The sequence below is a fragment of the Crocuta crocuta genome, unplaced genomic scaffold (assembly GCF_008692635.1).
Source record: "Crocuta crocuta isolate KB4526 unplaced genomic scaffold, BGI_CrCroc_1.0 scaffold493, whole genome shotgun sequence".
In the NCBI taxonomy this organism is placed as follows: domain Eukaryota; kingdom Metazoa; phylum Chordata; class Mammalia; order Carnivora; family Hyaenidae; genus Crocuta; species Crocuta crocuta.
In genome coordinates, this window is record NW_027527377.1 from 250,838 (window position 1) to 265,592 (window position 14,755).

The 14,755-nt window shown below is 42.7% G+C and overlaps 1 protein-coding gene across 1 annotated transcript in view; it reads left to right on the forward strand.

Moving 5' to 3' along the window:
• The window catches only part of ATP10A (ATPase phospholipid transporting 10A (putative)), a gene marked incomplete at its 5' end in the record, with an annotated part of 184,738 nt that overhangs the window by 77,652 nt on the left and 92,331 nt on the right, over positions 1-14,755 (forward strand). The window contains one exon of the mRNA XM_077768340.1: positions 3,258-3,462. Within this exon, the coding sequence (XP_077624466.1) occupies positions 3,258-3,462 (205 nt within the window). The remainder of the gene's footprint in view (positions 1-3,257; positions 3,463-14,755) is intronic.

The window sequence follows — 14,755 nt, forward strand, 5'->3', positions numbered from 1 at the left end:
GAACACATGCCTGTGGATAAATCACCTGGCATGGTGCCCCTCCACTACCTGCTTCCTCTGCTGTCTCTTTCTCTGTCACTGTAGCCTGGGAACTAACTGGTCCTTCCAGCAGGAGTCCTGGGAATTGAAGTTATTAGGTATTAGTCTGCTCAGGCTGCCATAGCAAAGTACCACACACCAAGTGGCTAAAACAAGCTAACTGTCTCTCAGTTCTGGAGGCTGGAAGTCCAAGATCAAGGTGTGTTGGCAGGGTTGCTTTCTCTTGAGGCCTTTCTCTTTGGCTTGCAGGTGGTTGTCTTCCCTCTGTGATCACACACGGCCTTTCCTTGATGTGCACACATCCTTGGTGTCTCTTCCTCTTCTAAGGACATCAGTCACATTGGATTAGGACCAGACCCTGTCTTCATTTCAACTTAAGACTCTATGTCTAAATACAGTTGCTGGGAAAAACTCAGCATTATACCCTCCTCATGTCACAAAGGGCTACTTACATATAATGTGTTATATGCAATATGTGTTACATATATGTATCTGTGAATATAATATATAACAATATAGTATATAATATAATATAATATATAATACATATTATATGTTATATATATAACAATATAGTATATGATATAATATAGTAATATATATAACATATATAAATATATATGATATATGTAATATATAATATTGTTATTTAGTAAAAATAAATACGAGAAAAGTAGGCAGGGACATTGCAGGGGTTGGTGTAGGGTCCAGACCCAGTGCAGGTGTCCAGCTGAAACTGTCTATGGGACTGTGGGGCTTTGATAGGGAATCTTTGGTCTGTTGGGATGTCAAAGGGGTTCCATCATGCTGCTCTTCTTTCACAAATGACTCCTCCCAGGTTTGGGTTTTCAGGGGCCCAGTCTGCTGTAGAATTCCCGTGAGCTGCAGGGCCTTTTCACAGAAACCATCCTGGAGCTACTCTGTGTCCTGCTCCCTTTGCTTCCCATGGCTCACGTGGGTCCTCTCACCAGGACTGTGACCCAGTGCTTGCTAATTGCAGGCACATCAGTGGGGGGCGCTGTGGGGGAATCTCCTGTGTGGCTCAGTGCTTCTACCAAAATTACTGGTTTAAAAGCAGTGCTTTTGATGGGGTGGTCAGGCTAATGTTTAAAGATTCCAAAGAGGTGAAAACTGACTCAATGTTCAATGAGTTCTGTAAATGGAATGTAGTTAAGATAAACTGAACACAGACAGTTCTGCTGCTCTTCTTGTCATCACCTTCCTGTGACCATCCCAGAGCAAGTGTGGGACCACCAGTCTCCTGGCAACCCCCATCACAACAAAGCCTGTCCACTCACTCTCAGAGTGTATGCTGCCCTCCTCTGTGACTGATTGTGACTTTGTACTTTCTTTGGGAACCCAACAAATGGTCATGATAAGGAAGAAAGATTTAGGAGCTAATGGTAGCAGTGATATAAAATCAAGGTTTGACCTTTAGAAAAGGAAATAGAAACATTTAAAAATGTTTCATCTGTCTCACATCAAGGCTGCCTGTCCACAAGGAAGAGGTCAGACTGGCAGTGAGCTAGCAGGATGGTCAGGTGATTGAACGTCCCTTCTGTGTCTTAGAGTCAGCTGACCTCGGGCTGGAGGCTGATGGGACCTTATGACACCTATTTAAGCAACCTTGAAGAACACTCTGGCCTTGTAGGGAGTGATGGTTTGGCCCAGGAAGCATAGCTTGGTCACATTGGGGGCTTGATTATACAGTCCCAAAAGGTTGCTATCCAGTGGTTTGGTCTTGCCTCGCATTGTTTTTGAGGAGAGGGCTATATCTAATTATCTTTGTTGGTCCTAAAGCAGCCAAACTATGCTTTGCACAGAATCAGTTTGGTGGATCTTGAATTAGAAGAACAAGAAAACGGAGGCTTAAAAATGGAAGGGGATGCAACAACTGATGGCTCTGAGCTCCTGAAAGTTTTCCATAGGTTTCCTCAGATCCACAGTGTGGAATTAAATAGATGTGTAAAACTCTCAGTTCTTCTCCCAAAGTGCAAGGGTCCATTTGATGTGGCTGACTCAGTCTACTTTGAGATCCAGACTTGCTGCCTGAGTTCAGGCTCTCTGGGAACTCAGGCAAAGAGAGGCATTGTATGGGGCAGGAACCAGTAAGAAGGTGAATGGTTACAGTGAAATGTGTTTTTGTGCGCCCCCCCCCCCAACAGTATCACCCAGGGGATTTCCTGATGAGATTTCTTTATAATATATCATGTTGAACTACAGTCATGTTTCTATACTTATTTATAAAAATGCGCAAAACTGACACAAAGGAACCCTTAAAAATGCCTTTTGTAGGTTTAATTGGCCTATATTTTCAGAGTAAAAAAAAATCTGAAGAAGGGAAATCTACAATGTTTTCATCTAAATATCTATTAATAGTAACTATTAGAAGTTGACAACTGTGTTGGGTATTGTCCTGGGCGATTGGCATGTGCTATCCACTTCATCTTGAATGACATGGAGAGGATGCATCTTCTATTTTCTCCATTCTGCAGATAGAAGGACAGTGAGATAGAGAGAGGGTCTACTCTGTGAATTTGCCTGTTGCAGGAACTTCCTAAAAGTACATTCATATAATATTTGTCCTTTTGTGACTGGCATATTTTACTTAGCATAATGTCGTCAAGCGTCATCCATGTGTCAGAATTCCCTTCCTTTTCATAGCCGAATAATATTCCGTTGTGTATATCTATACCACATTTTGCTTATCCATTCATTCATCATTGGGCATTAGGGTTGTTTCCACCTTTTGGCTATGGTGACTAATGCTTCTATGAAAATGGATGTACAAGTATCTATATGAGTCCTTGCTTTTCATTCTTTGGGGTATATACCCATAAGTGGACATTTTAACCATTTAAAAATGAATAATTCAGTCTCATTTAGTGCATTTATAATGTTATGCAACCGTCACCACTACCTAGTCCCAGAACATTTTCAGCAAATGGAAACCTGTACCCAATAAACAGTTTCTCTCCATTTCTCTTCCCCCTTGTTGCTGACAAGCACTAATCTATCCTCCTCCTCCATGGATTTGCCTAACCTGAATATTTCTTATAACTGGGGTCATACTGTATATGTGGTGTTAATGAATATCCTTTTTAGACACTTTCTTTACGGAAATTTTTAGTAGAAATAGTTGTTAAATGTGCTTCATCACACAGATTTAGGCATGATCAACCTCCTTCCAGTCTTGTTAATGACAGTCTCTTTATCAGGGAGGAAAAGCAGTATGTAAACCGATTCTGGAAAGAAATCCGTGTGGGAGATTTTGTGCGTCTTCGCTGCAATGAGATCATCCCTGCGGACATTCTGCTGCTGTCCTCCAGTGACCCGGATGGCCTGTGCCACATTGAGACTGCCAACCTGGATGGAGAGACCAACCTGAAGCGACGGCAGGTGGTCCGCGGCTTCTCAGAGCTTGTAAGTGACCCGATAATGTCCAGGGCATCCTCGGCACCACGTCCACACAGTACCTCCCACAGTTGCCCTCTGGATGTCAGAGCACCCTCACCCTGTACCCCCAATCCACCAGGCCAGGCCACTTTTACTAGTAGATAGGTGTGAGACTGAGGTCTGAGAGGACCCCTGACCTGCCTGAGCCCATGCCTGGCCTATGGCTGGGGGGAACAGAACAGTTTTTATAACTCTGATTTCTACTGTATACTTCTGACTTTCTCAAATGATATTTAAAGTTGCAAAGAACATTTATGACCAGATGACTGTTGACATTTATCCAGTTGTTGCTCTAGTTTGCTAAATGGCAACACAGCAGAAGTAATGCCCTATTCTGAGAATGTAGCTCTGGAACGTTTTCTCCTCAAGGCTGTTTCTGACTTTGGCATATACAGATTTTCTGTATCTGAATTCTGCTTTAGAGAGCCTTACCCACTGCTCAGAAATACACAGTTGATGGGAAATGAGATGTAGAAAGGGAAGTGGGCTCTGACTACCTACACTCACCAACAGCCTCGTGGCCAGGAAGTTCAAACGCTTCAGGGGTTTCTAACCTGTTTACTATCCTCTCTCATATAATGTGTGTCAGTCAATGTTATACTTTTGGGATTTTCTTTCTCTGTCACTGAGACCTCTCCATGAGCTTCCCCAGGAAAATTGGCCTTAGAATCAAGATGGGGCAGGCTTCTCTTGAGCAGTTGGCTTGTTTTATAGCTTATGGATCGCCTCCTGAGCACTGTCAGTATTTTGGGTGGAGTGTTCATTGGTCAGGATTTATTTGGGGGCTGGCACATCCTTGTCTCCCACTTATGAGTGAACGTGTAATTCACTCATGATCACTGTCACAACAAAGGTGCCTCTGCATACTTTCTCAAGGCCAGATAGAATTCCATACATTGGGACTCCCTACTTTCCCTTGGCTGGTGGAAATTTCTGACACTCCTCCACTGGACTTCATTACCAGTGTCTGCCCTCACTTATTTCCACATAAGTTTCCTCATTTACTTTTTTTTTAATTGAGAAATAATTGATGTACAATATTATTATTAGTTTCAAGTATACAACGTAATTTAGTATACTGTGAAATAATCACCACAGTAAGTGTGGTTAACATCCATCACCACACACAGCTACAATTTTGTTTCCTATGATGAGAACTTTTTTTTTAAAGTTTTTAATGTTTTATTTATTTTTGAGAGAGAGAGACAGCATGAGCAGGGGAGGGTCAGAGAAAGAGGGAGACACAGAATTCGAAGACAGGCTCCAGGCTCTGAGCTGGCTATCAGCACAGAGCTCAATGTAGGGCCGGAACCCACGAACCATGAGATCATGACCTGAGCCGAAGTCGGACGCCCAACTGACCCAGGTGCCCCTGATGAGAACTTTTAAGATGTACTTTAGCAACTTTCAAATATACAGTGTTAACTGTACTCACTACTCATCTACTTTTCTTTAAGCCTTCTTTTGTGCCAAGTGTTTATTTTTTGTGAGCTGTCTCAAATATTTCTTGGAATGATACAAAGCTGACATAAGTACTAAAAATAGCAGTTTTTAAAAAATGGAGTCCGTCATCATCCTAGATCAGGAAAGCCAGTGGAATTTAGGGACCTCTGGGGGCTCAGTGCTAGAGATTTCCAACATCTGAATTATTGTGCTCCAGGGTTTGGCAGTAAATATGGGCTCATCCTCCACTACTAGCCCTTCATCCCCTAAGCCCACGTGCCTATATGTTCTCCTAAGGTTGGCCTTAGTTCCAGTTTTTTTGCACCAGGCCTGCCCCAGTCTACAAGACTAGAGCCCAGAATTCCAGGGCACAGACTAGTGTATGGACTAAGTCTGAAATCAGTATGGGGCTACTTTGCAAGCTCAGTTCTTGTGATCTCATCATGCACAGGATTATGGGGAGGAGTGGCTGCACAAGCTAGAATGTTTCCTTCCTGGCAGAGTGGCCAGTGTGCACAGAAAATGACTGTAACATGAATGAATACATATGAATCTCTAATGGATGAAAATTTGAGAACTAGAGAGCAGAGTGTACATGTTGGGGGGGGTGGTGTGGGGAAAGCCATAGCTCTCAGGAATAACCTCCATGTTTCACATCTTCTAAATTTATTCAATTGCTGTAAACCCAGTAATATCTACAGGCCTCTTCTCCCCACTTTTCCCCAAAACAACAACTAGAACACTTCATAGCTTGATAGTGTGTTATGTAATTCAACTGTTTGTAAGTGCTTTATGTAATTCAGCTGTTTGTATGTTTAAACTTCAGGGATGGCTACAGATAGACACATCCTATATCACCTTCCTTCAGGCACAATGAATGCTTGAGGAAGTAAATGGAGTTGAGCCATAATTTAGTCAGAATAGCCAAAATTAACAAGCAAAGCAATTCTGATTTAAGATAAAAGTTTTCTTATTAGCACCCAAATTCTTCAGTATGCATGCACATTGTACCTATTATTGCTGTATTTTTTTCACTTTTTCTTTTTTTAACTTATCCTCTAAAAAATGTCCAAAGATTTTTTTCTGGTAACTGAATTCCCTCTCATACATTATTATTCTGAAATATAAGAATTGCTCCATTGAGAATAAAGATAGGAAGTCTCTGGCATTTAAAAGCCTGATAATTGGAAAACTTTTACAACATATATGTTAATTATACTGGAATTAAAATTAAACGAAACTAGAATTAAAAAAACTTTTTTAATTTTAAAGTTTTTTAAATTTATTTTGAGAGAGAGAGAGTGCAAGGGAAGTGACACAGAGAGAGAGGGAGAGAGGAGAGAGAGAGAGAGAGAGAGAGAGAGAGAGAGAGAATGAATCCCAAGCAGGTTCCATGCTGTCAGCACAGAGCTGGACATGGGGCTAGAATCCATGAACCTTGAGATCATGCCCTGAGTTTAAATCAAGAGTCAGGTGCTCAACCAACTGAGCCACCAGGTGCCCCTAAATTTTTTTTTAAAAATTAAGCCTGATGCGGCACCTGAGTGGCTCAGTCAATTAGGTGTCCGACTTCAGCTTAGGTCATGATCTCATGGTTTGTGGGTTTGAGCCCCACATCAGGTGCTGTGCTGACAGCTCAGAGCCTGGAGCCTGCTTCAGATTCTGTGTCTCCTCTCTGCCCCTCCCCTGCTGTCTGTGTCTGTCTGTCTGTCTCTCCAAAATAAATAAACATTAAAAAATATTTTAAAAAATTAAAAGCTGGGCTGTTGGAAAACCAAGGTTCTGACTATAATGTTGCAATGCCAAACATTTTAGTTCTCTGTATTTAAGTAGGTTTTTCATAGACTGGAGTCAGCTAGTATACCTCAGACAAGAGAAGAACTGGTTCCTGTCAAATACAGAGTGCTGTGTTGCCAGTTTGATGAATGGTCAGTTGGAAGTGGTGACCCGTAGGAAAACTTAAATTAGAAGCAGTTTGCAAAACTGAGGTAAAGAAACGTGAGAGGGCCTCATTGTTTATGCAGGGACTCTGTGTGAGGAGGCAAAAATTACCCATGACTTAGGGCAAGTTTGATGTTAAGGATTCCAGTGGGGGTTCTGAAGTAAATAAAGTAAGAACAAAGACTTCTAAGAGTATACAGACCTATCTAATATAAAGAGTGCTATATCTGGGGCCGAGATAGTGCCCAGGGAAGAGGCCTCCTAGGTTAAGTCTTGTTTTCAAGTCTGAGGGGACAGCCATTACTCACAGGATGGTAGAAAAGCTTGTGAGGAGCTGTGCCAGCCAGAAGTCAGCCATCCAAAGGAAAGTGCTGAGCCAGGGAACATGGGAGATACAAGGGGCAGCTGCTCCCACTGGGCACTGCTTGAGCTGGGCTCTAGGGATGCTACCTTCTGCGTGTGCCTCTGGCTGCTGCAGTGGACACAGGCTGACTGGTGGCACTCTAGACAGCCAACCCTGCAGAGCCCAGACCTGCACAGGCCCAGGAAAGGGTAGAGGGAGCAGCAGCCCTTACTGGGGTCAGGGCTCATGCGCTCAGGGTCTCTGGTTACCCTGAGCTGAAAACTGGAGGAAGCTTGTGGCTGATCTAGTCTTGGGAAAAAAACTACACTACAGGATCCTTGCCTTAGAGAAGCCTGGAGGGGGCATTGGGCAGTGCAGAACAAATCCACACACCGCTCTACCTGAATTCCCACCCCCTTCTCCTCCTGCAGCGTCCCTCCAAACACCCTCTACCAACAAGGCAAAAACTTAGCTTCATTTCCAGAAGTCGTTTATGAAGTGTTTGTTTGCTTAGGGAAGGATGCTAAGAACGAGGGACCTGAGCGGCACTGAGGCTTTCTGGGTCAAAAACAGGAGTGGCGACTGGGTCTGGGTTTCCAAGATGCTAGGGCTGTCCAGGGCACAGCTAGGAGGTCCATGGGAAGTGGGGAGGAGGTCCCAGCTAGCCTGTGGAGGGCCCTCACCTACTTCTTAGTGCTCTCCATGTGGAAGTGAGCATGCTGAATGTCTTCTGAAGTCGCATTGTGGAGACCACGAGAAACTTCAGTTTGTCACCTACCTCTCATCTCTGAATCAGGGCCAAGCCCTTTTTCTGGGGAGATGGTAATCCTACTCTACGCCACAACTCTCACATGAGTCTATTTCCAATGGGCTATGTAGATGAATAAAGAAAACCTGGACGACTGACCCAGTGGGGAACCACAGAACTGGTTTGGACCATGACTCTGCACACATATGTGACTTTAAGCTCACCTTCCTTACTTATATCAAATGATGACCAGTATACTGATTTTCCATCCCTTTGCTTATGTAGGGGATGGCTTAAATAAATAGATTGGTCCATGAGCAAAAAACCCCAACCCAAACAAAAACAAAACAGAAAGAAAGGGACATGGTCCATGTGTTATACAGGGTCTAATGATTTAAGGCAGCGGGACCAATACCTAAAGTACTCGGGCTTGTCTACTCGCAGACTCCCAGTATAGAAATTTTACAGAATTCATGGCCTGGAAGCAGGAAGGCAGCATGCATGGCCTGCCTACAGCCTCGAATCTGAGGAGAAAATCCTTCAGACACTGTGTGATGACCCCAGGACCTTAAATCACCTAGCCATTTGGCCTCTGGCAAAGGAAACAGAGATAATGGGACTTCAAAATAAACATATGATTTAAAAGTTAGAGCCAAATTGGCATTATCCCCAAAGTAATAGAGAACCCCCATGTACATACAAAGCTGCTGTGATAACAAGTCACCTTTGTTCAGGCTCCTCTGGTGTCAGACCTTATCATGCTTCTCACATTTGTAGTAGCACAGACATTTTAGAAACTGCTTCACACATTTTAGAATATAACTTGTGAGGTAATGATTATCACACCCTTTTATAGACCAGAAACAGAAAACGTCAAGATGAGATTCTTCCAAGACATACCCGGCCATGGCTCCCTGAATCATCTTAGAGCTGGGAGGCAGCTCTCAGATCTCTCACCTCCTGAGTTGGCATGGATGGGGGGATTCTCTGGCACGTAGGCCTTTCCTTTTGCAGTGGTCATCTGCTATTGCTTTGCATTCTCCCTCTCTCTCTCTCCCTCCCTCTCTCTCTCTCTCAGACACACACTCCTTCTAACCTGCAGCCTTGCCCATGAGGCTGCATGCATTTAGTCTTTATGCAGGTAGAAGTTTCTAGTTCATCTATAACATTCGCACAGTGATTTCTTCACAATTGGGAGCTCCTTAGGCTGATAATTTTATATGAAGATATTTTTTAGAGACTCATTTTCGTGATTTTTCATTCTCTGTCAAGTATTTATTGAGCACCTACTGTGCTTCAAATGCAGTTCTAGGCATTCTGTTGATCAAAAGAGGCAAACCTGTTTCCTCTCATGATGTTTATGTGATCTGTGTAAATAGTGATATGTGCTGAGGAGTAAATTAAAAAGCACAAATAGTGATGGTAATACCTGGTGGGTGTTAGACTTTCAGATGGGCATGGGGTGGGGCAGAGCAGGTCTCCCCCAGGACAGCAGGAGAGTCTAGACCTGAGATCTTGCTGAACAAACTATGTCAGTGTCAGGGAGGAACCTTCAGGGAATGACTTCTGTGTTGGTTAAATTACTGAGAAAAAATATTCCTCCAGTTTATCTCTTGGGTAGACCTGTGGGGTTACTAACCTGGCTACACCCACGAGGCCATCTGCTTAAGCCTGTTTGGAATAGTGATTGTGAGGCTTTTAGGAAGAGCTGAAATCACAAGCCTACAGTTGCTAGTTAGCTCTTCCCATATGTGTGGGTGTGTGCACGGGCATGTGCACCGGCATGTGCATGTATGTCTGCTGCCTGCTCTCAATGAGGAAGAAAAATGAAACTAATATGGGAAGTTTCCTAGGCTGGAGGGAATCTGAGAACCACTAGTCTAAAAGACGTGCCTACTGTCTAGACCTGCACTGATTCTGAGACAGTAATGTGGCCTTATCTCCATTTTGCATATATACTTTTACTAAATTCTCAGCGACATTCTTAGGTGCCATGTACTCCTAGGCAGAGTTTCCTTTACAAGGGAGAATTAGGCCTCCCCCAAGTTACATGACAAAATTCAAGGAGCTTAGAGAAAATCACTTTACATTCCATATATGTAGGAGACAAAATTATTATGTTGTATATTTGTTTGTTTCCCCCCAAATTATCTCTATCACAGGCAGACCAGAGGTGAAAAAGGATGGTTTATAATATCTTACACCAAAACTGTTTTTTTCCTTAAGCTTTTCAGATTGTAGTCTTTAACTAAATTAGCTACATGCTTTGCTGTGGAATGAAGGAGGAAACAATCTATCTTCTAAGTGGAAAACAAAGACAGCTGGCTGGGCTTGTTAATTGGAAAGGTCAATATCAAGTCTTTACAAAAACATTCATGGTTTTCTTTTACATATTAGTCACTAAGATCATAATTTATACTGTGGGACCTTTTCATTCCTAAGCTTAAAAATCAGATACTTTAGTTGAAGAATATTAAATATATAACAGGAAAGCTATTAAGAAAGAAGATTACTTTGAGAAGACAGCTGTATTTAGACTAAAATTTTAATTCCAGCAAGCATGGGTAGTTGAAATAATTTGATTAGGTAGGTAATATAATTATCTAAGATATACCATGCTTTATAATATCAGCTGTTTATACTCCATGGAGGATATGAATTTGATTATATAATAAGATTTTGTTTCTTTGTTTTAATCCTAGTGACTTTGCCACAGATTCTTTGCCTTGAGCCTGTAGTCTGGCAAACCCCTGCTCAGGCCGAGTAAAGCACTATGGTCTAAATGAGAAAAACTAAATGCAATGAAGTTGATAAACTAGCTAACCTGACATGTTAATCCAAAATGATCTTATTACATATGGAAACTTGAACATTCTTTTTTTAAATGTTTATTTATTTTGAGAGGGAGAGAGAGAGCACAGGGAAGGGCAGAGAGGGAGAGAGAATCCCAAACATGGGGCTTGATCCCACAAACCATGAAATCACGACCTGAGCTGAAACCAAGAGTTGGACACTTAACCAACTAAGCTACTCAGGTGCCCCTGGAAACTTGAATATTCTTTGTATACATTTAACTTCACATTTTTATGTGGTTGGAAGTTGCCATTTGTTTTTTCCAGGAAAAAGACAACCAGAGCATTAATGGGTTTTTGTTCTATTTATGGTGGTATGTGATGTGAAATGCTATTTTTCTCTTTGTATTTTCATTGTGGAAAAAAAAGGATAATTCTAGCTTTCCTAAATGTTGTTGAGTTACATCAGCAATTGCAAAGAGTTTGAGTTGTGTGTTTCTGAATTAGAAATTTCTTTGCCAGTGGTAAGAGCTGACAATATAAGATCTATCCAACTAATACTAAGTTCCTCTTCATAAGTGGGTATAGATGTGTATGTTTATGTGTAAGAGTGTGTGCATGTGTGTACATGTATGTACACATGTAAGCATGAGAACAGATGAGTGTGTTCATGTGTGCACACTTGTTAGTGTGTGAGTGTTCACAGGCATGTGTATGTGTGTGAAACTATGTATGCAGGAATAGCTGTGGTTATTCCAATGAAGAAAGCAAAATGAAGTGAAAGGGCTTTCAGTTTTTGTAAAAAGAGTTATCACTTTTTGTTACCTTAAGGAGAGGATAAATATTGTTTCCTGGGCTAAGACATGATGTTCTGGAAGCAGATTGATCTGTAAAAGGACATACCTGATTCTTCAGGAATCCCAGACTGGAATTGTCAGTCTGGTTATTGAGCACCTGCTGTGCACTGTGAGCATTAGGTGTCCGGACAGTTCAGTCTCTGCTCAGTGGACTGGGGAATACTTTGCTCCTAGATGGGGTGTCTGCATGTCCCTTCCACTTGTTTTGTGAGAAGAACCCCCAATGAGAGGAAAACTTCTGTTTCCACAACATGGAACGAGTCACCACACCCTGATTGCCACAACATTTAAATTCTGTGAGCCGTTCTAATTTTGTTGCATGTGTTTCTCCAATGAAAAGGCAGTACTTTGGTTCTCATTTTGGTGTTAGTGCTTCCTAGAATTTCCCCTCTCCACAAGTGAGACACACCATATGCACATACATCTACACAGAGGTATGTGTATACACATTTGTGCTCTCATGATAATTAACATAAGCCACACCTTATAAGAAAATCTGTCTTAAACAAGAATGATAAAACACTATTACCTACTTGGATGTGGATAAAGCCATTTTTCTAACATCTAAATTGGGTTTCAACTGTGATAAAATAAATTTAGGGCTTATTCACCATTTCTAATGAATAATCCATATTGTGAAAGGTACCCACAGATGTGACCTAACAGAATTTTAACCAAGCTGAGATCAGACCTCAAGCGAACTTCTTTAGTTTGTTGGTTTTCACTGAAGTTATTTTCAGTAGTATTTCAGGTTGCTATATGTTCCCCCCTTCACTTTTATTTATTTTTATATTTTTTGAATGTTTCTTTATTTTCGAGAGAGAGAGCAATAGAGCTTGAGCAGCAGATAGGCAGAGAGGGAGACACAGAACCCGAAGCAAGCTCCAGGCTCCGAGCCCAATGCAGGGCTCGAACCCATGAACTGTGAGATCATGACCTGAACCAAAGTTGGACACTTAACCAACTGAGCCACCCAGGAGATCCTATTTTTATTTTTATTTTTTTTGTTTATTTATTTTTGACAGAGAATGAGAATGAACAAGGGAGGGGCAGAGAGGGGGCGATAGAATATCCAAAGGGGGCTCTGCACTGACAGCAGCGAGCCCGATGTGGGGCTTGAACTCATGAGCAGTGAGATCATGACCTGAGCTGAAGTCAGATCCTCAAATGACTGAGCCACCCAGGTGCCCCTCCACATCCCATTTTTAAAAAGGGTGTCATTTCATTGCCAGTGACAAAAATCTTCATCTTTAGTTCCAGAGAGCAAGCACTTAGATACATCTGAATGGGGTTTTATAAGTTAAGAATTGGGCCAAAGCTTAAATCATTCTTTGTCACATAATACGCACACACATACACACACACACACACACACACACACACACACACAACTTACCCATACAAAAATGTTTTCATATGGTTTTTGTGTCTTTGAAAACCTAGTTCTCACTTACCTGTAATGACTCTCTTTTCAGCAGTAGCTCCTGCTATAGTCCAAAAATGAGCCCTTTTGTTCAGTTGGTAAAAAAGGCCAACTTCAAAGGATTATGGATTTAGGTTTATTTTGGATGAGACTTCAAATAGTTGGTTTGCTCATCCGGCCTTTTTTAAGTGTTCTGGAGCCTTGACCATGAGGCAGGAAATTTTGTTGAGGACAGACTTTTGAGGTTGTCGTCTCCACCTTGGCACAGTGAAGCTGGCATTGACCATGGAAATCCTTCTCTGGTATTCTGAGTGTTGGCCTTTCAAAACTAACAGTGGGCAGGGGGGAAGGTTGTTCATATAGGATTGGATTCACTGCTGAGACTGGAGGTATGTGATGTGTTCATCTTAAGCATTAAAGTCCAAGGGCTTGAGGGCATGTGGATATGCAAGGTGGGAGCCCCCTGCCTGTTCTGAGTGTTCCTGCACACCATGCACCCTTGGGAGACTGGGGTCTTTGTGACAACCTTCTTGTAAATCACTTGTTGATGAGATCCAGGGACTGGCATCACCTAGAACATGGGATTGGTGAGAGCTCTGTGTCAGTGTCAGAAAGCTTGTAACCCTTCTGGTAAGAATAACGAGACTCTTCAACTCCCCATACCCTGGGTATGAGTACCAGTTAGTACTCATTCAGTGCCCACTGTGTGCCAGGCCTCCTTCTGAGTCTTCACTTGGCATTGATTCATCTTATTTTCTTGATGACTCTCTGAGGAAAGTGCTGTTGCTACTCCCATGTAACAGATGAGCAACTGAGACACAGAAGGACCCAGCCCCATTGCCCAGCATGGGGCACAGGGAGAGGTGAGCTAGATTCTGGGCAGACTGATGGGACTCAGTGCCTAGTTGTCAGCCCCACCCAAGGCCACCTCCAAAGACCATCACAACTGTTGCTGTTGAATGTTGGGATTGATGTGGGCCAGGTTGGGCTAATCCATAGCCACAGTAAAGTCTGGAAGGAATCATGAGCAACTAAAAGTATTTCTGTGAATCAAAATTTTAACTCATGGACTTGGACACTTTTTATTTTTTACAATTTTTTTAATGTTTTATTTATTTCTGAGAGAGCATGAGCAGGGGAGGGTCAGAGAGAGAGGGAGATACAGAATCTGAAGCAGGCTCCAGACTCAGAGCTAGCTGTCAGCACAGAGCCCGACACGGGGCTTGGACCTGTGAACCGTGAGATCATGACCTGAGCCGAAGTTGGCCACCCAACCGACTGAGCCACCCAGGCACCCCATGGACTTGGGCACTTCTGACACTGGAACAGCAACACAGGTAGGTCAGTTTGAAAAGTTACTTTGTAAAGGCAATGGTTGATCACCACTGTGTGCTCACTGACCTGCCTACACTGGGAAAATGGAATTACTAAGTCCCTGGGTTACCTAGAGCATGTAAGGGATCTGCCTCTCCTCTAGAAAGGACATACTGGCCTGTGGTGGTGGCATGTTGGTGGCACTCACCGAGAAGTACCCCCCCTTGCTGCTGTGGCCAAGCCTGGGTGTGCCTGTTTCCTGAAACTGCAGGCCCCAAGAACCCGCATAGCATGGGCCAGTTGCTAGCCATTCTGTCCTAGCATGAGTGCTCAGGCTGCCCACTCTCAGGAGCCTTGATGAGGAATCCTCCTGAGGAATGGGGAAGAAATGCAGATTTA